General features: G+C 38.5%; 1 protein-coding gene across 1 annotated transcript in view; it reads right to left on the reverse strand.

Annotated features, from left to right (window-relative positions):
• The window catches only part of PRKDC (protein kinase, DNA-activated, catalytic subunit), an 86,233-nt gene that overhangs the window by 53,534 nt on the left and 7,932 nt on the right, over window positions 1-24,767 (reverse strand). Inside the window, exons 8-32 of the mRNA XM_083622813.1 lie at window positions 24,521-24,576; window positions 24,393-24,423; window positions 23,935-24,092; window positions 23,353-23,499; window positions 22,447-22,611; window positions 21,796-21,964; window positions 20,881-20,930; window positions 20,032-20,169; window positions 18,927-19,079; window positions 17,347-17,462; window positions 16,904-17,063; window positions 15,361-15,447; window positions 15,046-15,165; window positions 14,457-14,616; window positions 13,987-14,093; window positions 10,732-10,822; window positions 8,287-8,450; window positions 7,497-7,649; window positions 5,416-5,523; window positions 4,634-4,860; window positions 4,309-4,403; window positions 3,824-3,923; window positions 3,158-3,288; window positions 1,832-2,086; window positions 1,054-1,280 (exon numbers count right to left, since the gene is read on the reverse strand). Of these exons, the coding sequence (XP_083478939.1) occupies window positions 1,054-1,280; window positions 1,832-2,086; window positions 3,158-3,288; window positions 3,824-3,923; window positions 4,309-4,403; window positions 4,634-4,860; window positions 5,416-5,523; window positions 7,497-7,649; window positions 8,287-8,450; window positions 10,732-10,822; window positions 13,987-14,093; window positions 14,457-14,616; window positions 15,046-15,165; window positions 15,361-15,447; window positions 16,904-17,063; window positions 17,347-17,462; window positions 18,927-19,079; window positions 20,032-20,169; window positions 20,881-20,930; window positions 21,796-21,964; window positions 22,447-22,611; window positions 23,353-23,499; window positions 23,935-24,092; window positions 24,393-24,423; window positions 24,521-24,576 (3,368 nt within the window). The remainder of the gene's footprint in view (window positions 1-1,053; window positions 1,281-1,831; window positions 2,087-3,157; window positions 3,289-3,823; window positions 3,924-4,308; window positions 4,404-4,633; window positions 4,861-5,415; window positions 5,524-7,496; window positions 7,650-8,286; window positions 8,451-10,731; window positions 10,823-13,986; window positions 14,094-14,456; window positions 14,617-15,045; window positions 15,166-15,360; window positions 15,448-16,903; window positions 17,064-17,346; window positions 17,463-18,926; window positions 19,080-20,031; window positions 20,170-20,880; window positions 20,931-21,795; window positions 21,965-22,446; window positions 22,612-23,352; window positions 23,500-23,934; window positions 24,093-24,392; window positions 24,424-24,520; window positions 24,577-24,767) is intronic.

Raw genomic sequence — 24,767 nt, forward strand, 5'->3', positions numbered from 1 at the left:
CACCTTACTTGTTGGTTTTGCTGTCTTAATGTAATCCACTTACCTTGCCTGGTAATTAACCCCATGTAACAGGATCCACAGCTCATTCATCAGTAGGGTCAGAGGACACATTTTACCATGTACAATGGCAATCTCGGATCCAGAGTGTTTTTTTAGGTTGCAGCAAATGGCTTATACAAGTAATTACTGGATTTTCTTCTTATTTTGAACTCCTCGGTGTAACAAACAGCTTTTGAGCTTCCCTTCCATTTAGCAAATAATTTGCCACTTGTGGGAAGCATCCAGCGCTGCCGGGGAATTTTTAGAAACCCAAAAATATCGTGATTTTTAAATGGACAGTATAATTTGTGAGTTTTCACCCATCACACCAAAAATCAGGTAAAGTCATGGCAAAGTCACATTTTGGTCTGCTATCTTGATTCAGAATGGTGCCCGGAATCCAAACCTCAAGAAAGATTGCTTCCCCCACTTCTGGAACACTTGTGCCAAGTTGGCAGTGCTTAAGCCCTGGGGAGGTCACTTCGGTGCTGCTAACACAGTGGTTTGGCTTCACCGTCAGAGGCACACTCCAGTGTCTCTCAGGACAGGTGGATGCCAATAACAACAACATGCCAAAATCAAGTTTCAGTCCACCATCTTGAATCAAAATAGCTCCTGGCATCCAAACATTGAAAAAGATTATCCCCACCCTCAGAAACCATCATGCTGAGTTTGGTGATGGTATTTCAAGAGGTTGCCAAACCTAGACAAAAAAGATTGAAATTGCACCAAAGCCATGTTTTAGCACACAATCTCGATTCCAAACAATGGCCAACATCCAAACACCAATGGAGAGCACTGCCCCCACTTGGGAAACCCTCATGCCAAGTTTGAGATCTCAAGAGGCATCTCAACATATAAAGAACAAACGAAAAGACAGACAGACAAATCACACTCCAAACTATATAGTAGATGAGGCATGGGGAGCAGGGCCTGTTCAAAAAACACATATTCTTGAGCACAGGTAACTAACAGCACTTTTGTTTAGACCTTGGGCAACAAACACAGGCTTACCTTCCAGAATTCCTGCTGGTGGGTCTCCAAAACCATGCTTACAAAAATCATAATTCGAACTACAATGGTACATTTGCTGTAATTGTACTCTTCTCTTTCTTGTGGACTGAACATGTTGCCTTTGGACCCAGTGCTAAAACACTGTTCTGCGCCAGACACATCATGCAAGGCCATTTTTTCCAGGAAGAAGCCCAATGATGTCAGGAATGAAGACCCTATATTTGTAGCTTGGAGGGGAAAAATGCACTAGCATAGAAATAGTTTCCTCAGAATATAAAATACAACGTTATTTTGTTAGACATAAGAATTATGTGAAGGGAGTAAGTAGCAAAACCAACATACTTTTTGCCCCCAACGGTCTAGAACTATACTTCACTCAATTTCCCTTCCCTTCTATCGCACCACTAACATTATATTTTAGATACATATTTTGATAATACTAAAATGGCAAAAGAGTAATGAAAAAAATCACTGAATGTTATTTCACGTAATGTGGCCTACAGTGGTTAACAGCAAAGATGACTATAAGAGCTTGTGGAGATAAGACAACTCCAGATGACAAAGGCTGCTATAGAAGAGTACTTTGAACTTTCTGTGGGAGAGTAAGACAAACATTGTAAAGGAGAACCGAGGTGCTGGGATAAAGCAAGGGAACATCTGAGCATGAAGGCATGCCGGCACAATGTGTGGAACGGTGGGTATCCCACTATTATGCACTTTGCTCTAATGGATTATGAAAGACAAGTGATCAAACAAGCTGCTTCTGTAGTTTACTTACCCAGCATCTCATTTGGTTTGATCATTCCCTGTTCGATAAAAGTATTGTAACAGTCCAAAGAAGCCAGAAGCATATCCATCCATTGCACAACAGCGCGCAAACTAAAGGTCTCTTGCAAATCATGAAGAGTTGGGTGGGCCAGTATTCCGGATATATTTTCACCCTCACAACCACCTCCTTCAATTTTTTTAATGAGGAAAGAGATTCCTTGTTTCTGAAGGATATCACCCAACCAAGAAGATGGGGACTTGTTATCTGATGAAGAAACAGAAGTAGGACCTTTGAATGGTATATAGCCTATGTCTTGGCAGATCTGAACAAATTCTTAATGGAAACTGTGGCTAGATCTCTCTTTTCTGGCCGCAAAAGCATGAAAGAAAATTTTCCCATTAAAACCACCCTGTCCAGCTGCTGTTCTCATACATTACAATTTTTAATTTGGTTATGTTATTCACCTTTAAACTCACTCCTACATTTTAAGGCATAGTGTAATAGATCTTATTTTAGCCATGTTTTAGATATTCCTGATATTCTGTATCATTTATGTATCATAACTCTGAAGAAAATTGAAAGATAATTTCACAGTACTTTTATCTAGCAAAAGAAAGAAAAAAGACCTTAGCAAATTCTTAGGCTACAATCCTGAGCTATTTAAATCCCATAATGTTAACAAGGTACCCACATACCTTATTTCAGATCCAACTTTTCACCAGTGAATGAAGACTTCATGTGGATTCATATGGGGGACTCAAGCTAAAAAGAACACTGACTTGCCTAAAACCATTTGGTGAGCTCAAGGCAAAGGTTACAGCTCAACTGAAGAATTCTTGATTCACCACACAGACCGCATTCAGAGGTTTATATTTCAGTTTAATAAGTCAAGCTACAAGGAGCGTAGGAGTCCCTTCCTACTCTACAATTCTGTGGTCTATGATTTATGACTGCACATGCAGCCCCTTTGTTCCTTCCTTCATGCAAACAAGCAAGCAAGCCAACCAAGAAGGGTGCCATCAAGCATAGTTTTGTTTTGCTTTTTGTCCAAACTAGAAAACTATGGCTAACAACTCTGAAACAAGTCAGGATATAAAGCCAACTTTAAACCATGGCTTTTCCAAAGGAGTTGACCATAGATTTCAAGTTTGGACAAAACAGGCAACGATAGTTAATGGAAGACTTCCTGGTTCGTTTGGTTGCTCTCACAAAGGGACAAGTGAAGATACCATGCACACAGTCAAAAGACCACAAAGGCAAGAAGTCACTCACTGTCTCACAGCCACCATATTTACACCAGCAGCATATTGCTCACATATGCTGCAGCATACAAACCTGGCAGCAACGGAACTAATTCGAAGAAAAGCTCCATAACTTTATGCCGGCATTCTGTTTGGGGTCGTCCACACTGCATCAAAAGCCACATGACAACATCCTCCAAGCATATGGATGTCTGTGGAAATCCCCTATATAAGGTGGTTACAAAAAAGAAGAAGTCTGAAGTTATTAGCCAAAGAATAATAATTTATTATTTATACCCCGCCCATCTGGCTGGGTTTCCCCAGCCACTCTGGGTGGCTTCCAACAAAATATTAAAATACAGTGGTCTGTTAAACATTAAAAGCTTCCCTAAACAGGGCTGCCTTCAGATGTCTTCTAAAAGTCTGTTAGTTGTTTTTTCCTTTGACATCTGGTGGGAGGGTGTTCCACAGGGCGGGGCCACTACCAAGAAGGCCCACTTCCTGGTTCCCTGTAACTTGGCTTCTTGCAGCAAGGGAACCGCCAGAAGGCCCTCGGCACTGGACCTCAGTGTCTGAGCAGAACAATGGGGGTGGAGAAGCTCCTTCAGGTATACTGGACCGAGGCCGTTTAGGCAGTCAGTTACTTAAAACACTGCTCTGCTTATAAATTTGAAAAAAAAGTATTTCAAATCTACATTATATGTGTTGTGCTGTTTCTCACAACAAACATGCCTCTCAGAAATCCAAAGAGATTACTAACCTAGGTATCCGCCGTTGATTTTCTTTGTTGAGGCTTGATGCTTTATGCTTAATTATACGCTTCAGGTGATCAATAGCATCACAACATTGTTGGGTTGTGCCTGTTTTAAATGTTTTGAAAATATGATATGGTAACTGGCCCAAAATAAATTTTCTAAAAGGTCATGTCTGTTTCTGGCTGTGTACACAATGCTAAAAATACACTTTACTTCACAAATTTACACTTTTAAAAAAGTGCATAATAATGAAAAAGTAAATTAACATAAAATGTGGAACATGAGAAGCATTTTAAAGGGATGTTATTTCAAATTTGCCCTTCCAAGCATGCTTCTTTATTTTTATTACAAGGTAGACATTTTAGCAGTTTCCAAAACTTAAACATTTTAACTAAAAACTCAAAATATATAGGTCTGCATTTCTTCAAGATTTGAAGCACCAAGTATGAAGCCTATCAAACAAACTTTGAAACAAGCTTTAAACATATACCTAAAGATTTCTCATCTCCATGTGTTAAGGCCAGACTTTCCAGGTACACAACCAATGCTTCAAAAACGAACTGGTCCACCAAAGCACTTTCTTCCCTATGAAACATGAAAAAATTAGATAAGCAAACTAATATTTTCAGCATTAGACAAGAAAGCATCCTTTTCTTTTGCCAGAAATATCACACCATTTTTCAGCCACAGTATAAAAATACTGTTTTGATCTCTGTGGAAACTTTAGTAAACACTGCATTCTCTCTCCTCAAAGTATGAACATTCCCTCTATTATTTTCATGCAGCATAGCAAAAATACAAACTCTGTTGCTTACCTAAATTCTCTGTAGATGTTGTTAAAAGCAAGAGAACTTCCCAACCGCTTCAAAGCATTGGGATGGAGAGCAAGACTGTATAGTCTCTTGAAGAGCGACTTGGTATTTACTGGACTTCTCTCCTGCTGCTGCGGCGTACTCTGCTTAATGGACCATTTCAAAAATTCTCGGACACACTGACCACAGAAGTCTCTCAGAGCACTGTCCACGGGGTCTACTATCCCTTCCTGAAACAGAGAATGGGCTTGGTTCACCATAAAGGAATTTTGTGATAAGAGTTTATTTCCTTGACACCTGTACTGCACTCTTCATTGGATGAGTAATGTAGAATCAGTTGATAAGGAAAAAAGTAGGGAGATTTCTCATACTTTTCATCCTAAATTTATACAGGAAAATATCTCAAGGTCTACTTTGAGAATGTCTTATGGTTCTAATAATTGTCCAAGATTTCTTTCACATTCTGCTTGCAAACAGACTCAAAACAGGTTTCTGGTTGGTTGGTTGGTTTTTTTAAAGGATTATTTTGTGATCAGTGTAATACAGACGTTTTTTTAAAACAAAACTTAGCTGGAATCCTGCATGCTTCAAGACAGTAAAAAACAAATCAAAGAACAAGTTTGGGGTGATTGCCCACATCACTGAACTGAAAGTGAATCAATGATGTATGCCAAGACAAATAAAATCTTCTCACCAAAAAAGCCTGAGAATTAGAGCATGAAGTGTTTATAAACACCTTTGACGAAAAATATTGATTATTCATCTTGCATTTACTAATTACCTACCAAAATTGCTTCCAGTAATGCCACAGTATCTTGACTTTCAAACTTTTTGTTGTTTGTGAACCAGTGAATTAACTCCATAACTAGTGTCCCGTAGAGTTGTCTTGTAACCTAAAAGGTGGGGGAAAACATTGCGTTTTATGTTTGACAGGTACACTGTAGATCAGAGGTTTTCAACCTTTATGAGTCCACAGCTCCCTTGACCAACTATATTCTTTCTGTGGCACCCCTGTGGGGCTCAGGAGCCCAGTTATGTCACCCCTTGCATGCAGAGCTGGCAGCCTTTCAACCTTTTTCAAACACCCTCCCTTGTGGAGTGTTCCCTCAACCTCCTCTTTTTAGGAGTCCTTTGGTCTTTGAGCGGCCCCCCACCGCCCTGCCCCAAAGAGAGGTGCCTCCCAGAGGCATGATTAGCCTCTGGTGCCTGTAGCAAGGGCTGCCACAATAAACTGCTGTGCAAGCCTTTGGGAGGCAGAGACACAAGAGGGCATCAGAGGAGGGAGGGAAGGAAAGAAAGAGGGACAGAGGCCAGTGTTGCCTGTGGCACCCTTGACCATCATTCAAGGCACCCCAGGCTGCCACAGCACACTGGCTGAAAACCACTGCTATAGATGATTTCTCATCAACTAATTCCCAACACACCTTGGGGCTTTTCCCAGAAGTTCATGTTTAGCAAGCTGAATAAAAGACTGAACAGTCTTTACATAACTGAAATGTTTTTAGTTTTTTTGTTTTTATCTAAAGCAATCCAGACAAACCATGAGCTATAGTCAAGGTGTTTGTGGTTTGGTTGGGGGAATCAAAAGCCCAGGTTCAGACACAATGTCAAACCAAACCCCAGTTCAGCTTCAGGAAGCATTACAAGCATTACAGTAGCAGGACCAGGGAGGAGTGAAGTGGCCACAATTTTTGCTACAAGGACCTGCAAGGTCATCCTTAGCTGTTCTTTGTCTTAAGTGTCACATGCAAACTGGACCTCTGTGTATTTCCATTATTGCAGTTTTGGATAAAAGTTTGTTGATAAAAATCAGGACACAGCTTTTCCTTTTCAGTTTCGTAAGTTTACAATTTGTATTCTACCACTACATAAAAAAAAGCCTTTATGATAACTGTAGGAAAAAGTGTTTCACTGTTGGGTTGAAATAACCGACAGACGAGCAGCAAGTGTCATATGGGAGGCATCTCCCGAGCAAGTCTCGGGGAGTCTCTTTTATTGAATATTACAGCATTGCCACATATGTGCTTATTGCTGATTGGTTAACACAAGTACAAAGCAAAGGTTGCATATAGGCATTAATCACCAATAGATTAAAGGCTGGGAAAGGGAGCACAGAACTAGACAGGCATGAAAACCTCTTAATTAAATTATAACTAGTGATTGATATAGCAAGACTTAAACAATTACGTTCTGATAGATGTGGTCAACTATGCATTAAGAACAGGTCAGAGTATAATGTTTTCCTGAACTCAATGTGAACTGAACATTCTAGGGTGATGAGGAAATGTCTTAGTATTAGAATGGTTTGTGCAGAAATCATGTGCAGAAGCAAAGCTTAGAAGCAAAAACTTCCCATCATGCCACAGTCATGTGCAGAAGCAGAGCTTCCCTTCATTTCACTCCATAGGTAATTGGACAAAAAAAAATTGTGTCATTTTTAAACAAAATTGCAACTTCTTTTATCCATAATCTTGAATTTCATGCAGAGTTGGGAATGTTTTCATATGGTTCTTGTTTCATCCTTCTATCTTAATCATTTCAAGGGATTGAGTTTTGTAAAGAAGTAAGCAAAAAAATAAGAGAGATACTACAAAAAGCAGTGTACAGGAATTTCCTGAAGGCTAAGAGGCCTTTGTGTGTTATACAGAACACCTGAGCATCTAAGTTTTAAATACATTTTCCCCTTCTCTCCAGTTTCCATGGTTCACAAGATATAAAACACAAAAAACCTGTTTTAGGGGGGGAGGTGGCTGAAAAATATACTGAAATCCAAAATAACCCCAACAGCTTCTACCAAATATTTAAATAGAAATAAAGTGCTAACCATCTAAAATCAATTTCAAGCAACAAAAGTTCTTTAACTTGCCTGGTCCACATCACAGGCAAGTCGAAGCAATACAGGAAATGTATGTTTATACAGGTGAAACATTGGTGGAGAAGCCTGTTGTCCTTCGGGTATTTGAGCAGCTTTCCCCAGCATATACACAACTATGCTGTGTAAGAGCTCACAAGCTGCAACCTGGAAAAGGAGATCTAATCAGTCATCTCAGTTAAATACTTCCACAAAAAAATAAACACAGAACAAGGAGACTTCCAGGGAGAATTTCCAGGCCTTTGTTAAAAAGAAGCCAGTGGAATTTCCAGCCATGCCCCATTGCTTGGAAAATGTACTTTACTAATCCAAGATTGGGTTGTATTCTCAATTAAGCTGTAGTTATTAAAATTGATGGCTAATCAAAGACTCTGAACTAACGCTAAACACTAAGAAGCTAAAACCCCTTTCTTATTTTAACAAGAGCTGTCTTACACTTTGCAGAAACTGACAACTCAAATATTATCTTTATATTTTACATTTCTATCCCACCTCTCCTCCAATGCATATACCGTAACAAGAGAGAGAGAAATTAAGAATAGCAGCGTCATTATGTTATGTCAAGGTTTCACAAACTTAGGTCATCATCAGTTTTTGGACTACAATTCCCATCATCCCTGACCACTGGTCCTGCTAGCTAGGGATGATGGGAGTGTTAGTCCAACAACAGCTGGGGACCAAAGTTTGGGAAACCCTGTATTATGGTATATTAAGCACAATTCAGCGTTTTCTGCATAGCTCATTAAAAACATCAGTTTGATAGCATAAGCAGCAATCCTAATACCTTTGTCTGCCTGTCACTTGCAGAAAGAGCCAATTCAGTGACACGGGGCAAGAATAAATCCAAGTAGATAACAGGCTTCATATCAGCAAATGGAACTGCAAAGCTCAGGCGTTTCTCTGTGTCCCAAGATACAAATTTCTTCATATTTTCCTCTGTAGAAGCAGCTAGTATATTTGGAAAAGAGCACCGAAAAAACTCAGTTGTGTTAAGCAAGACATTTCAACCTAGGCTTAAAACAGTCAGTTTTTATCAGATGCTATTCTGAAGCAGAGCTGTATCCTAAATATTTCAATATCTATTTAAATTCCTGAATCATTCTTCAATAATAGCAAATGTTCTCTTTGCAGAATATATTAGGTACACATTTGCCATGTTGTTGACTGAATACTAGACATTCAATACTAGACATTTAATAAGGTTAAGGATGGTTTTCCAGTTCAACCAGAAGCAAAGGTTGTTTGGCTTTTTAATATCACCTTAATAACATTTTTGAAATTGCTCTAAGTTGTTGGTTTGTGGGAAAATGCTGAAATACACTTCCAACCATTTTTATTTTGCAATGGTCATGTTAATTTAGTATGATCTTTGTTGCAAAAAACAAGTTTTAGACACATCTTGGTCATAGTACAAATTCTGGAAGAGGAAAAAAAGCAAAGAATTTGGACAAATTTCTGAGCAGAAATGTTGAGCTACATCAAATGAAAAACCGAAGACAATTAGAAGATTAAGTCTCAGGCCCTAGGTCAGATTCAAGTATCAAAGCAAAACGGCAAGTCCAACAGAATGCACAAGCTATGTGCTTAAGTAGTCCTGGTCAGTTTAGAAAATTTAGATTATTTCAAACTGTGCACAAGTATACTGAAAGTACTGCTTCTGAATGAATAAATAAGGTCATGCCTTAGCAGGCTCAAATCCTAAGTTTGTTTACTCAGAAGTCCACTGAGAGAAGATTGCAGGATGTTTAGTAAAGCTGCAAAAAGAACCTTTCAACCTGATGCTAATCATGTTCATTCATAAGTTCTGTTACTTCTACAAGGCTTATTTCCAAGTTAATATGTCTAACATTGCAGCCTCTGAGATTTTCTTGAGTAAAAAACCAGACAAGGCTAACCAGAGCCAATCACATTTAATTTGAACCAATTTAACAATTTTGAGGCTCATGCAGACCCAATTCCAACCTCACATTTGGCATGCATTAATGGTTTTGAAAATACTTCTATGGATGGACACACATGAAATCATTTCCAGGAACACATCATCCATGCATCTTGTCCAAAAACAGTCTTGTGAACTAATCCCACGAAGAATCCAGCATTCTGCTCATGGGCTTATCTTTGACAAAAGGGCATGAGACAGCATTTACTAGCACACACTTTCATCAATGTAACACCATGGGAATAATTTCCAAAGTCACCCTGTAGAATCTACAGTGTAGATGCATACAGAACTACCACCCAAAGCATGATGGTAGTCATGCAACATGTTTAGGATCTTTCCCATAATGAACAGAAAGCTAGTCAAGCTGTGGTCCAACCACCAAGTGTACATGAGCCCAAAGATTCACCTTGTAGCTATGTTTGAATTTTTAAAAACTCTAATCTGAGTTGTTCCTGAGTCACTCTGTACCCCTCCTCTCTGTGATTCAGGTTCTGAGCTGCTCTGTGCTGCCCATTCACTATAGTAAGAATGTAAAAACAGCTATTTCCCTTTTGGCCAAAGTGAATCAAATTTATAGGCAGAGGAGTCCCTCCAGAAAGGATCAAGTCTGCCAAATTGCAGACAAATGGGTTCAGGGGCATGTTGTGGGATAAGTCAAGTGCATTGATTTCCTTCTTAATATACTGAAAGAGAGGAGGGGGAAGCAGGGGGTCTGTCTCTTGCTCTGACTTATTTAAAAATAATGAAGAGGTAGATGAGTGATGTGTACTCTTGCTTGTACATTTAAAACTTTGCAGCTTCCGATGGACCTCAAAGGCGTCTAATAAGTTTTATAAAATGAAGCTGTCCATAACAATGCCTGTAGAATTCTGAAGAGCTGGGGGGGGCTGTTAAAGCAAAGCAACCTTTTTATTAAAGAAAAGAAAAGAAAATTTTAAGCTGCTGCACTTAAAAATTAAATAAAATAAACCTTTGAACAGACTCACTTCTTGGAAAGCCCATGGACCTGCACAGTAAAGTACAGAAACAGAGCAACACAAAGCTTTGGGGGGGCGGCCCTGATCCAAGCCAAGGGGGTTTATTGACATTAGATATGGACTCATACGGAGGAAAGAATCACCTTGTTATTCAGTCCCTGGACAGAGCAGATGTAAACCTTTACTACCCACATTTTGCTCACGGGCACCCTGAAGCATAGAAGCCGACATGTCTCAAAAGCATACTTGCCTACCAGACAAATCAGAATGTCATTTGCTTTTAGCATTTCAAAACAGATTTAGCACTCACCAGTAACTAAATTCCGATTAATCTGTCCCCCCAGAAATCCAAGAAGGCGTACAACTCTAGCCCGTACTGCTTCCAATGAAAGATCCTCCTCCTAGATAAAATATGATTGCAAGAAGGAATTCCTAAAAAGTTGTTTTTGCCTAAAGGCATTTTTTGTACATTTTAAAAAAAGAAATAAAATAATTCAGAATTTGCATTTTAACCTGTATTTTAAATTGGGTTTTTTCCCCCTATTATGTTTTTACTGTAATTTTACTGGTGTTAGCTGCCCTGAGACCAGCTCTGGCTGGGGAGGGCAGGGTATAAATAAAATTTATTATTATTATTAATTCTACAAGACTCCAATATTTCACAACAAAGCTGTCAAAAGAAAGAAAAGAAGAAGGAAAGAGACGCTGTTGCATGGTAATTCTTGCTGTGAAACACTGAAATCTCCCAGAATTTTAATTCTTAGCAGTGTGGACTATCTCTCTGTTAAGTTTTTCTTCGTTAACTGCTAGAATTTTCAGACTGCTGACTGTAAAATTGAAATCTCACTGAAAACTGGCTTACACTGTTTGGATCTGGTAAATTGTTGCAGGACTGACCATAAAGTATTTTGGAAATCATACAGGTTAAAAATCTGTAAATCAAGGTGGACAGTTGAGCAGAGTTCTGCAGCAAGAACCTCTTTCAGTATCGAAAACAACAAATTGTGGACTTGCATGTTCCAAAGCTAATTACATAAAACATATGACACGTCGTAACTGTGATTCAAATACTGTATTCTGAGGCTGCCCAATTTCCCCATTGTTATTCATCACAGTCCTGGAGGTATTATTGAACATGATTAGAAGGGACCGTTTGATAAAAGGCATTCAGGTCGGAGCTAAGCAATATAAATTGAAAGCTTTTGCAGATGACTTAGTTTTAACATTACAGGAGCCAGAATCTAGTTCGAAAAGAGTTTTGGAAGTGATCCAAGAATTTGGGCAGATGGCTGGTTTTAAGCTGAATAAATCTAAAACAAAAGTTCTTGAGAAAAATTTAACACCGATTGAGAAAGACAGGTTTCAGAAGGAGACAGGCCTAACAATAGTAAAGAAGGTTAAATATTTGGGGGTTAATATGACTGCTAAGAATTTAAACTTGTTTAAAGATAACTATGAGAAATGTTGGCTAGAAGTGAAGAAAGATCTAGAGATATGGTCAAACTTGAAGCTTTCCTTGTTGGGAAGAATTGCGGCTATAAAGATGAATGTATTGCCAAGGATGTTATTTTTGTTTCAATCTTTGCAAATTGTGGACAAGATGGACTGTTTCAAGAAGTGGCAGAAGGATATTTCTAGATTTGTCTGGCAGGGCAAGAAGCCTAGAATAAAATTTAAAATACTAACCGATGTAAGAGAAAGAGGTGGCTTCGCCCTGCCAGACCTGAAACTCTATTATGAATCGGCCGCATTTTGCTGGCTGAAAGAATGGCTGCTTCTTGAAAACACTGACATTTTGGATTTAGAAGGTTTTAATAATGTCTTTGGGTGGCATGCATATCTGTGGTACGACAAGGTCAAAGCTCATAAAGCATTTAAAAATCATATTGTCAGGAAAGCATTGTTTAATGTCTGGTCAAGATATAAAGACTTATTGGAGAACAAAACCCCAAGGTGGTTGTCACCAATGGAGGCAAAGGCACTTAAAAAGTCCAATATGGAGGCCAAATGGCCGAAATATTGGGAAATACTGGAACAAGAAGGGGATAAATTGAAATTGCAGAGTTTTGAGAAATTAAAAGATAAGGTGCGAGATTGGCTGCACTATTTTCAAATAAGAGAAGCCTATAACATGGATAAAAAAATAGGTTTCCAGGTGGAAAAATCAAAATTGGAAACTGAGTTGTTAGAACCCAAAACTAAAATACTTTCAAGAATGTATAACTTGCTGCTAAAATGGAATACGCAGGATGAAACAGTTAAATCTGCTATGATTAAATGGGCACAAGATGTTGGTCATAACATCATGTTTGCTGACTGGGAACGGTTGTGGACCACAGGTATGAAATTTACGGCATGTAATGCCCTAAGAGAGAATATTATGAAAATGATATACAGGTGGTACATGACACCAGTCAAGCTTGCAAAAATCTACCATTTGCCTGACAATAAATGTTGGAAGTGTAAAGAAAGTGAAGGAACATTCTTTCACCTTTGGTGGACATGCCCAAAGATTAAGGCTTTCTGGGAGATGATATATAACGAAATGAAAAAAATCTTTAGATATACATTCCTTAAGAAGCCAGAGGCCTTTCTCTTGGGCATGGTGGGGCAATTGGTGCCAAAGAAAGATAGAAATTTCTTTATGTACGCAACAACAGCAGCAAGAATTCTCATCGCAAAGTATTGGAAGACACAAGAGCTACCCACCCTGGAAGAATGGCAGATGAAGCTGATAGACTATATGGAATTGGCGGAAATGACTGACAGAATCCGAGACCTGGGAGAAGAGTTGGTGGAAGAAGACTGGAAGAAATTCAAAGACTATCTTCAGAAATATTATAAAATCAATGAGTGTTAAAAATGTGCTTGGATGGGTAATAAGTGGTAATTAGTGATAAAAGTTATTAAGACTATGCAAAAAAGGTATTGATAATTGGTTGAAAAATAGGGATATAGTATATGTTATGGTACAAAGTTTAAACATTTGACAAAGGGTAAGAATTTGCTGAATTAAATATTTGAATGGGAACACAAAAAGGGGAAGGTGCGAGGAGGTCAAGAACATAAGCATATGAAATTGAGGCTATTGGAAAAATGGAATGGTTTTATTTTTTCTTTGTTTAAATGTAATTTTTCTTAATTAGTTGTGCTTTTCTTTCTGTATTTTTTTTCTTTTTTTCTTTTTTGCGTGTTTCTTTTTTCTGTAATTTATGGTTTTTTATTCTGTGAATTTCTATTTTTCTTTTTTTGTAAAACTTTAATAAAAATCTTTTTAAAAAAAAAACAAATACTGTATTCTGCATTCACAAGCAAATATCACATGGTGATTATCCCACTGTATAAACAAATTAAGTATAAATCAGCTATGTATGTGTTTCTTTTAAGTAACTGCGGATAAGTATATCCACTTGAGTATATATCTGATACACAAAAAAAATCTTTGTAATAAGACAATGCATAATTATATAATGTATAAAAGCACATATATCTAAATAAGAAAAAGTATGCTTTGATCTTCCGATGGAAAATTTAATTATTTTTAAAGGGTAGGAGGGAACTTTACCAATGCAAGACTCTTTGCTTTCTTCAGACGCTGGATGACTACTTTGTTCAATCCCTTCTGAACTGCCCGAGAAAGTTTCTTCACCTCCCAATTACTATGAGATTCATCTAATTTTCAAGAAACAATATATTAATGCTCACTTATTGTATTTATGAAAGTACATTAGGTGTATTTTAAAACATTTCTGCAAGGTGACAAAAGAGCAAGTTGTCCAGCTGTTGTTGGACTACAAATCCCATCATCCCTAGCTAGCAGGACCAGTGGCCAGGGATGATGGGAACTGTAGTCCAAAAACAGCTGGAGAGCCAAGTTTGGGAAACCCTGCACTACAGTATATAACAATGAATAATTAAAAAAAATTCCCAAATTCAAACCACTCCACAATAAGGTTAGTCCAACACTGGTATGTTTAACACCTCAACACCTTTAAAAAGCCTTTCCATTTTCCTGTATTCATTTTTAGCATGTACCTGTCAATGCAGAAATTTTCAAATAGCCATCAAGGCAAGGCAAGATGTCCTTGTAGTAAGGCTGTATTATATATCTGGGAATATGGGCTGACCAATCTTCCAGGGCATCCAGTGCTGCGTCAGCCATTGGGGTATAGCTAAGGCCCTGTTTAAAAGCATTCTGTACAGACGGCATAAAGAAAACAGATATTTAGAGCTCCAAATATATGCCTTTTACAATATATTTGTGTCTTTGGATGTAAGTATCCTATTGGCCAATATTACAAAATGCATACAAAGTTATAATTTTAATACTCCTAGAATGAGATACAGGTTAAGTATGGTGGTCAGCACAGACAAATAAAACTATGAACAGCACACATGGTTGCCATACAAATCTGAAATTCAAACTTTGGGTTTCCCCACTAATTCACCAATGGTGACAATGCAGATGTTAAAGGCTGTAATTCGATACACACTTACCTCTCATTTAGTTCAGTGGGACTGACATCTGAGTAAACATACATAGGATCATGCTGCAAATTCCACCAAAACGAGCATATATGCAAGGGGGAAATGACTGTATTGCTTATTCACCATACTGACCCACCTGCAAAGCAGGAATGTATGCTTTAATATCCAGCATGATGATGTCATGTGGCAAGGAAAGCACAAAAATAAGACAGGATGCCAATAGTTCATCTTTGTACTGCTTCATTTTTGCTGTTACCTAAATTGAGAAAAATGGAATAATGTTAAGAACTACCTGAAGTTCAAATCATCTTGACAAATGTCTTATGTTGGACAAGCAAGTAAAGTACACCAATCTTTGGAAATGAATTGATTTAAATACAAATTTACTTATTACACATAACTCAAAAGACTCAACACATATTTCAAAGAAATATCACAGAGAACGTCTCACCTCTTTTCCAAATTTTGCAAATAAAGCAAAGCAGGAACTCTTCTCCGGATCTTCATGACATTTCTTTTCACTCTTTGGACCGACACCCTGAGAAACAAAAGAATATGCAGAATTGTACAAATAGGGTTAGTCTTCTCTTAGTGTTCCATTAAAAAAAAAGAACCAATTGAATAATGTCATATAATTGAGGGAATCCATGCACCCACCAATGTATGCAGGATTAATAGATTATGTCCTTTACATGGGGCTGGTTTTGAAGACTATATGGGAACTGCAACTGGTTCAGAACACAGCAGACAGCGCTAGCAGTAAAGGACGTATCCTGCCAGAGGTAAGTTGTTTCTGGGCAAAATTTCAAGTGCTGCCGTTCACTTATAAAGTCCTATGTTCCTGACACAGTCAAGACAGATTAGAGATTCTGCTGGTTTACCACCGATCTCACTGCCCAGATGTTCTCAGATGCAGTGTTGAGGACTCCCAGACTTCTGGGGAACTTCAACATCCATGCCTAAATGACTGGCTCTGGGGTGGCTCAGGACTTCATGGCTGCCAAGACAACTGTAGGGATGGCCCAACATGCCATTGGCCCAACACATGTAACAGGCCGCATTCTGGACCTTGCTTTCTCAACTGGGCAGGAAAAGGGTGATCTGAAAGTGGGGGATATTGACATCAGCCCCTTGTCATGGCCAGATCACTTCCTGTTGAGATTTAGGCTTTCAGCACCTTTTCCCTTCTGCAGAGGCAGAGGACTTATTGAGATGGTTGACCCTTGAAGGCTAATGGATCCAATGGGTTTCCAGAAGGCTGTGTGGTTTTTTTCCTGACTGGTATGACTGGTGTTCCTGTTAAAACCCTGGAATGTGTGCAGGTGGTCCAATAAATAACTTGGGCTCAATCTGTTTAGGGCTTTAAAAGGTCAAAACCAGCAGTTTAATTGGGCCCAGGAATGCACAGATAACCAGCTCAGCTGATATAATAAAGAGGTGTTACAGATGCTGTCTGCCTTGCCCCCAGTATGACTCTAGCAGCCATGTTCTGGAGCGTCTGAAGTTTCTGAACAGCCCCAAAAAGGGCACACTACAGCTGTACAGTCCAGTCATACCCAGAGCATAAACCACTGTGGTAAGGTTAGTCCCTTTCCAATAGGCGTGCAGTAGGCATACCCACTGATGCTGGCAAAAAGCACTCCTGGTTACTGATGCCACCTGGGCTTATCCAATCAGCATCAAATCCAGGAGCACTCCTAAACTGTATATTTGGTTTTTCAGGCAGAGTGCCGCCCTATTCAACCCAAGCTAAAAACCACCTTTCACAGCTGAAGGATCTCCCTAAACACACCACCCCTCCATGTTGCATTTTTGCCCATTTCCATCCCAGAACTACCGCCAGGTATAAAAATACAAAAAAATTCTTAACTATTAAAATGAAAAAAATCACAATTATATCAAGCACATATGCAGCGCAGGTACAAAGCAGCATAACATTAACTTTATCTTGAACAAATAACAGGTAATTACCCTCCTTACAAGAGTTATCTCACCTGAAAGTATTTTGTTTTTTTAGCAATTTTCATGGCAATAGACAGCATTTTGTAAAATCCACTAATAAAGGGTAACCGCGTTGACTGTATAATTAGCTCATAAGCAAATGAATAAACCCAAGGCACAAAATACTCAACGTGCTTCTCTGGGAGGATGTCTCTGCAGAGATAAAGAGAACAGCAAGCAATGAATTGAAGTCATCCCCCTCCCCCCCATAAAGCTACAGGCCCAGGGTGCCCTGTTCTAAGCAGGAGATCACTATGTCTATTCCACCCATTCACAAACACTGCCAGCAAACAATGAATAGGCCATGCCATTTCCAGACAGGAGTTTGGCTGCCCACTGGCCCCAGCATAATATAAACTATACCAGCACAATGTAACTAAATTGTATGTCTCACATGTGTTCTGCATTTCCTTGAACTACACACAACAGAACATACCTGCAAAACTCCACTAGGTTAATGAAGGCTGTAAAGTCTTTAGGCTTGTTTGGCTGAAGGTTTGCAGCTGGATCGGAAGTAGGAATGGTGAGATCAACATCAGCTACACTTCCATCCTGAGAAAAGAAAATCAGAAGTATGCACAGTCTTTGCAACCAGGTTAGGCTGGATAGCGTTTGCATGTATCTCTCCTACTTGTCTCTATTTTTCTTTAATTTAACATGTATACAATCTCTTTGATGAAGGCATGTTGGAAAAAAATGAATTATTCTACAATTAATTAGAATCCTATAGAAAAGCAGTGCTGCAAAAAGTATCCTATTTGTTGAATTTTATTGCTACTTATGGTATTTTAATCTAGCGGGGATTTTGTGGATGTTTATTTTAAATACGATGGGTTCTTTAAATGAAGTATCAGTTCATTTTTAGGACTCCCTTAAATATAATGAGTCAAATTCACCTAACAAGACCCATCCACACTAGATCTGTATAAGGACTTCCCCTTACACAATGCAACTTCCCCACTTCACATATCCTCTCAGTAACTGGGTCTGGGAAGATTGGGACAACTCCTGGAACAACGTAGGAGGGGGAGAGGGGGGATAATTCTGCCTGGCAAGTTGAAATACATTCGTAGATGGGACAGCTAGACATTGAATTCCATGCACTATAACATTCTCACAAACGCCTTCGGGAAAGGAGAAATAAAAATTGAAATATCTGCTATTCATGGCAATTTGTACTTCTACAAATTATATCTGCTTATGTCTCCACTCCCATAAAGTAACTCAATTCAGCATCTGATTATGTATACCTTCTTCCTAAACCCTCCTGTTGTTGGATTCTACAGTGCAGTATATAATTTAGATTATCAGCTTTTTAGTCTTAAGAACTGTTATAAATATTGCACTCGGTTTTACAGCCCTACCCATCCTAATGGCTTTTTAAAGATGGGCTATAAAACTTTAATGAAAACTATGGCTGCATCTAGATGTAACACTAAACCAGTTTAGTGCTATGTGAGCAATTTCTAAACTCTTGTGCTTCTCCTTTGACACATGTTCTGACTCTGCTTTGTCTAGACAAAGCCAAGTTAAAAGTAACCACATGATAGTCCCAACTCAGACAAAATTAAACTTCAGTTAGTCGAAAACGAAAATGGATGCATCTGATTCCCACCTAAAGGTTGTACCAGGGGAAGCACAAGCTCAAAGCTCATTTATGCTGGGAAAGCCAATGTGGTGCCCTCCAAATGATACTGGACTAAAATTTCCATTATCTCCAGAAAACATGGCAAATGGTCAGAGATGATGGGAGATGTTGGAGCCCAACAACATCTGGTGGGCACCACATTGACTATCCTTATGCATCACTAAATTATTGCTTACTGTTGTGTCTGAACATGATAAACAGATACATGTATGAATAATGTAACAGTAAATCAGTTTTCATTTGTTGAAAGTGCACCCTGAACCCGTTACATGGGCAGAAATGCAAAAGGTGAGAAGGTGAGAGAGAGAGAGAGAGAGAGAGAGAGAGAGAGAGAGAGAGAGAGACTCTTTTCAAATATCCAGTCTTACCTTCTCTTCCCTAATGTTCTGTTTCTGAACTGTAAGATCCAACTTTTCAACTACTTTTAGGATAGACTTTATGAGTTCATCATATAACAACCGATTTAGAGACTGTAGAGGTGAATTTGCAATTAGAAACGTTTCATCTGTGAACAGAGAGTCCTACATTGGAGAACAGAAGAACATAGTTTTAGTTACGTCAGAGTTTATTCCGAAATTACAGACCAAGTAATTTCCAGTACAAGCCAAGCCAATGTTTAAGAACTTCTGAGGAAGTCCTGCTGATTATTCCACAACTTACTATCACTTAATGACAGTGTAGAAGCAGGCCTTCTTGACAATAGCACTTACCACCTGGAATGTCCTCCCTCAGGTAATTTTTGAAGTACAGTCAGCAATGGCCTTTAAACATCTCTTTAAAACATATATGTATGCCCAAGCTTCCCTACTCTTAACTCTTTATTTTTTTGTTTTATAACTTGGACTACTGCAAAGCACTGCACATGGGGCTGTCAATGAAGAAGGTTCAGAGGCTGCAGCTAATGCAGAATGTGGCAGCCAGGATGCCAAGTGGGACAGTCTGATGGATCATGGATCAATGGTCCTGGCTGCCAGTGAGCTACCAGGCCCAATTCAAGATGTTAGTAGCAGCATATAAAAACCCTAAACAGCTTGAGATCCCATTACCCCAAAAAGAACCTCTCTCAGCATAAACCATATTAGGACCTACAATCAGTAGAGGTCCTGTTGTTAGTGCTGCTACTAGAGCTGCACAGCTGTTGGCGAACCATGACAGGTCCTTTTGGGTGGCAGTTACCTCACCAAGAAGGGCATTTCACAAATGGGTATCCATGTCTCCCATACTGACAACATTTAGGAGGAGGTTTAGCATATTCCTGTTCACTGAGGCATGAGCAGGCAGAAAGAGACTGCACCTGGCAACCTTGAAATTATTCACTGTGAGTGTATGACTGCATTTTAAAGCATTTTTATTTTCTTTTAATTGGTATTGTTTTGTGAGAAAATGCATACAACGGAAATGAAAAGCATTTAAGTAAAGCTTAAGTAAGTCATTTTTTTTAAATTAAAGATCCAGCATTAGTGGTTTTTTTACCTTCATTGTGTCACAGCTCAGTAAACTTCTAAAAAGATCCAAGTAATCCTTGTATGTAGGCACCTTCCATTTCCCAGCTCGAACTTCTCCAGATATAGGAGGCTCTTCTGAACTAGAAACGTTTTTTCCAGAATATTCCTAGAAGGCAACATAATACTGAATATCTCTACATAGCTTATCCTAGGATAGCAGAAATGAACACTGCCTAATTCAGAAGTATACATAAGTGATAGAAGAGCACACAGGACCATTGTACTAAGACATGTCAAGGGCATTCTCATGTTAAGTGCCCCATCTTAGGAATGTATAATATTTCAAATAATACACATTCACATACTTAAAACAAGGTAAAACAAGATATTTCAAGTGATCAGCAGCAAATTTTACTTCATATGGTATTTTAATGCTTAACGTTCAAGCAAGACCCACTTCTTTAGTCCCCAAAGTTCATTTTCTACAATTATAGTATTAACCAAATGATTTAATGTTTGACCTCTCACTCAGGCCCCCTCTGATACTTCCAGTAAACAAAGAAAGGGCATTTGAGAAGGGGAAACCCAAGTAGTGTTCATCAAGAGAAAAAAAGAACAGTTACTGAAGAAAATATATAGGTGACATTACATTCCTGGTGGGTGAGCAGTATAGGGCACCATGTAAAAATGGATGCATGTTTTCATGAGGGGACTATGGAAAGTGAGGGAAAACCCTAGCAATTTATGAAGCTAGCAATTTGTTAATAAATGCACCCCCTTGGAAGAAAAAGAGTGCAACAAAACGTTTTTGTACAGAACACAAGGAATAAGGATACAAACACAAAACCTAATTCAGCAAAACTTCAACAACACTTACCGATGAGAAGACAACTGGCTTAGAACAGACTCTGATTAAACCTTGATGCACTGAAAAAGAAGGTATTTCAATATTTAAGAAAACACATCAAGAAGGTGGACTGAAAAGTGTCTGAATATTCTAGTATCTTTCTGGCACTGAAAATGAACCCCAAATCAGCAACTGTTGTCATTACCAAGTTGCTTTATTAGTTACCAGGTTACACTGAGGCCTAAATATGTGCAGTGGTTTAAAAAAAAAGTTTAAAAGAAAACAAAATAAAAACAAACAGCGACACACACACACACACACACACACACACACACACAAAAGCCCCCCACCTCCAGACCAAAGAAAGGATCTGGCAAGACAGCTGAGCTATTGTAAGATTCATTCTTGTTATGGGTCCAATCACTGCATTTCTTCTAGGAAAAAAGGGTGCAGGTACTGTGTGTCCTTGAGAACCCCCAGAAAAAAAGCACTGGGTCCAATGCAGAAGACACCATATTAGTCCTACATACGACATGAGGCAACCATAACATTAACTGATATTTACCACATTTTAAAAATAGCTTTTGCATCAATGTAAATTTGATTACAAGTGAAACTAAAATAGTAAAATTATACTTAGGCACGTACATTTGTATTAGGCACTGCAGAAAAGTTAACAAAAGAATTCTGTTTCTTGCCAAATTCAGTTTCCAATTCACTTTCAAGCAGAATCACATACAAATTGCCCACATATGCAACATAACCTAAAAAGTCATTGTGACTAAGGGTGCAGTCTTGTACTCATTACACTGACTGCGACACTGCAGAATACGACAGAAACTCCACTGGCATAATTTTCTATTACCCTTACTTTTCAAGTTTCTCAAACCTGAACTAGGTCCTGCAATAAAGAAAACTTGTTTTGAGACAATCGACAAAACTCACCCACAGTGCTCATAAAACTCCACAGTACAGGGCCTTTTCCTGCCAGCGCTAAAAAAACCTTTATAATGGATTTACAACACTGAAACTGCATTTTCACACTGTATTGTGGGAAGCTATCTATTTGCACCACAATCAGACGTTCCAGAACTGGAGTATATACTTCAGGAATCTAGAAGAAGAACAGTGGCATATTAGGAGATAGCAGCTACACATTCACTAAAAATCTTCAAGATTATTTTTCAAGTGGGAGGGGTTGTAGGTTTTGTTTTTTAGTGAGAGAGAAAATTTGCATCACCCTCATCACAAATAAGAGTCGTACAAGTAGAGTCATTCTCCATGCTCCCCTCTACACATGTTCTATTTTCCCCCTCCACAACAGTTAGGGTGCATTTGGTGGTCACTGAGCATGCTCAGTTCTCACGAAGCTGTTTTCGTTCTGCCTCCCTAAAGATCTGTGGTGCTTCTGCAAACCTTGGGGTTACCCCTGATGATGTCTCAAGCCTGCTAATATTCCATCCCACCCACCCCCACCACGTAGAGTGAACCAAAGGATTAGCACTTGAAGAACAAGTTTGCTATCAGGACATATGCAATGCCTTCTACTTTATACAAATAAAAGCCTCACAAATGTGATCCAAACTAGTCACTTACAGTATCTAAGTGCAGTATGACACTAGCAATAGATTGAAGGAAACTTGGTAGCTGATACACGTGGTCATCTACAGTTTCTGCCTCGGTGAGATACATTTGCTTACAGCGCTGAAGGAGTTCAACATACATGAAGTCAACATCCTTGGAATTGATAGCTTTGCATGGCTTTCAAAGAGAGAGAAATAACAGTAGATTAAAATAAATAATTGGTCTACCAATTGGAGAGGGAGTAATCCATTTCTCTTTGCCTGCAGACCTCTGGACCTTCTGAAAAACCGCTCTGGCCCTATGGAGCCAGTCTGAGATTATTAGGGCACAAAGGAAGTCAGCAAGCTTCAGTCATGTTACAAGAACTGCCTTCCATTCATGGCAAGATTATCAAGTCCAAGCCATTATTACAGTCTAAGTTCTTTGATTTACTAACTGCAATTTCTAAGCACCAAGGGCAAATTCAAACATTAATTCAGTAAACCTAAATATCTGCAAAAAGCCACTACATTAAAGATCATGGAAATGCTATTTCTCAGTTGAGGTGCACCTCACTTATTGCAACGTTCTGTGATTTAAGTTCACTTTTTCTAAACATTGTATTAAACTCAATTTGCGACTCACGTATTATAAGGTTTCATTTATCCCAAATGATGCAGCTAAGATTTCTGCACAAGGATCATTAAAAATCTTTATAAAATAAATGTCTTATTCACTCTAATATTAAACCTTTCCAACATCAGAGTACCAGGATAGGTTGTACCCAGAATCTGGCTGCCCATTGTTTTTTAGTCTCTCGGGTCCAAGAAGTGGGATAGGAAATGATTCCTGCATTGCAGTGGGTTGGACCACATGACCGTTGGGGGTCATCCAACTCCAACTCTACAATTCTATGATGTCAGGAACTAAAATACATACCGCTGCAAAAAGCCCATATCCACGAATAGCAATGGACAATTCCTTGTTGCTGGCATCCATCTTCCTGATGATACCATAAAACTGTTCCATGAAGTAGCGCAGCTTGCTCTTATGCATTTCTGCATCCTTTGCAACCATTGCAGAGATCTGCATATTATGTATAATATAGGATATTTATAATTTAGATAGCTCATACAAAATAAATTCATCATGACTTCATATCTATGCTACTCAGCAGCTTCTTCAAACCAAGCTGATATAAAGACAATATCATCAACATACAATACCAAAGAAAACTTTTAGAGTCACAATGAAAGGAATAAAAAGACTGTGGTCCCATTGGTTCAGACACTATACTAATACAGAATAGCTATCCATATGTCAATATGTACGTAGAGCCTTTAACTCCCACATAAATACATTATGTGCATGGCAGTAAAAACCTTGCTGCCAAAAGCACTTGCATCAAGAAGAACGACTGTGGGAACAGCCAGGCATGGGAGAAAAGTCCCATGCAGAAGGAAGGGAAAGCAAAACAAAGAGAGAGAAAACTGGACATGGGAGACAAGGTGGTTATTTTACCTGTTTAAAAAATGCATCCAAAGCTGAATGGCCAGCTTTCTTCAGTTCTATATTCTGATGGCCACACCATTTGGACATTACTTCATATAGTGTGATATAGTTGTCAAGAAGGCATGTGCTGAATTGAGCAGCATGGATACTAAACAAACGCAGTCCAGCTGAAAAGTAAAATTTTAATTTAAATTCGACTTTTTGTTCCAGCTGATTACTGATGCAAGTGTTATCTTCCTTGAATAATTTTACAAGAGCTATTTGTTTATATAATCACTCTAAGAAATTAGGATTGAAATTGGTAATTATCTTGCCTTTATTTATTTTTTGTTTATTACTTAAAGTTACATTTTACTTCTTGTAGACAAAAAATAGATTACATGCATTACATCTTATCCAACAGAGAAGAAATATGCTATCAGAGATACTGTTGCAGCCAACTATTTTACATGAAACAAAGTTCTTACCAAGAGGAACTGCGTATCGCTTTAAGTCAATCTGCAATGTCAAAATATTTTGTATAAGATTTGTTTGTCAGATCTAATTAACAAATTTAAAGAATGATTGTTTTGAAGGCAAAAAAAATCCATTATACCTGTGGACTTATTGCCTTCATTGCAAAATCAAAGATTTCTTTAGATGTTTGAGGATCTGTAGAGAAAATACAAAAAAAAAAGTAAATAAGGTCATGAGGTGGCAGCATTTTAAACTTCTCATATGACACAAAACCTCTCATATGACACGAAAGTTCAGATCATCACAAAAGCCGATTCAACCACAGTGTATCATTGTCACTCCAAAACGATCTTCTATCAAATAAAACTCAACTGATCCTCTGTGTA

Source organism: Podarcis filfolensis (assembly GCF_964270895.1).
Source record: "Podarcis filfolensis genome assembly, chromosome: 7".
Lineage (NCBI taxonomy): Eukaryota > Metazoa > Chordata > Lepidosauria > Squamata > Lacertidae > Podarcis > Podarcis filfolensis.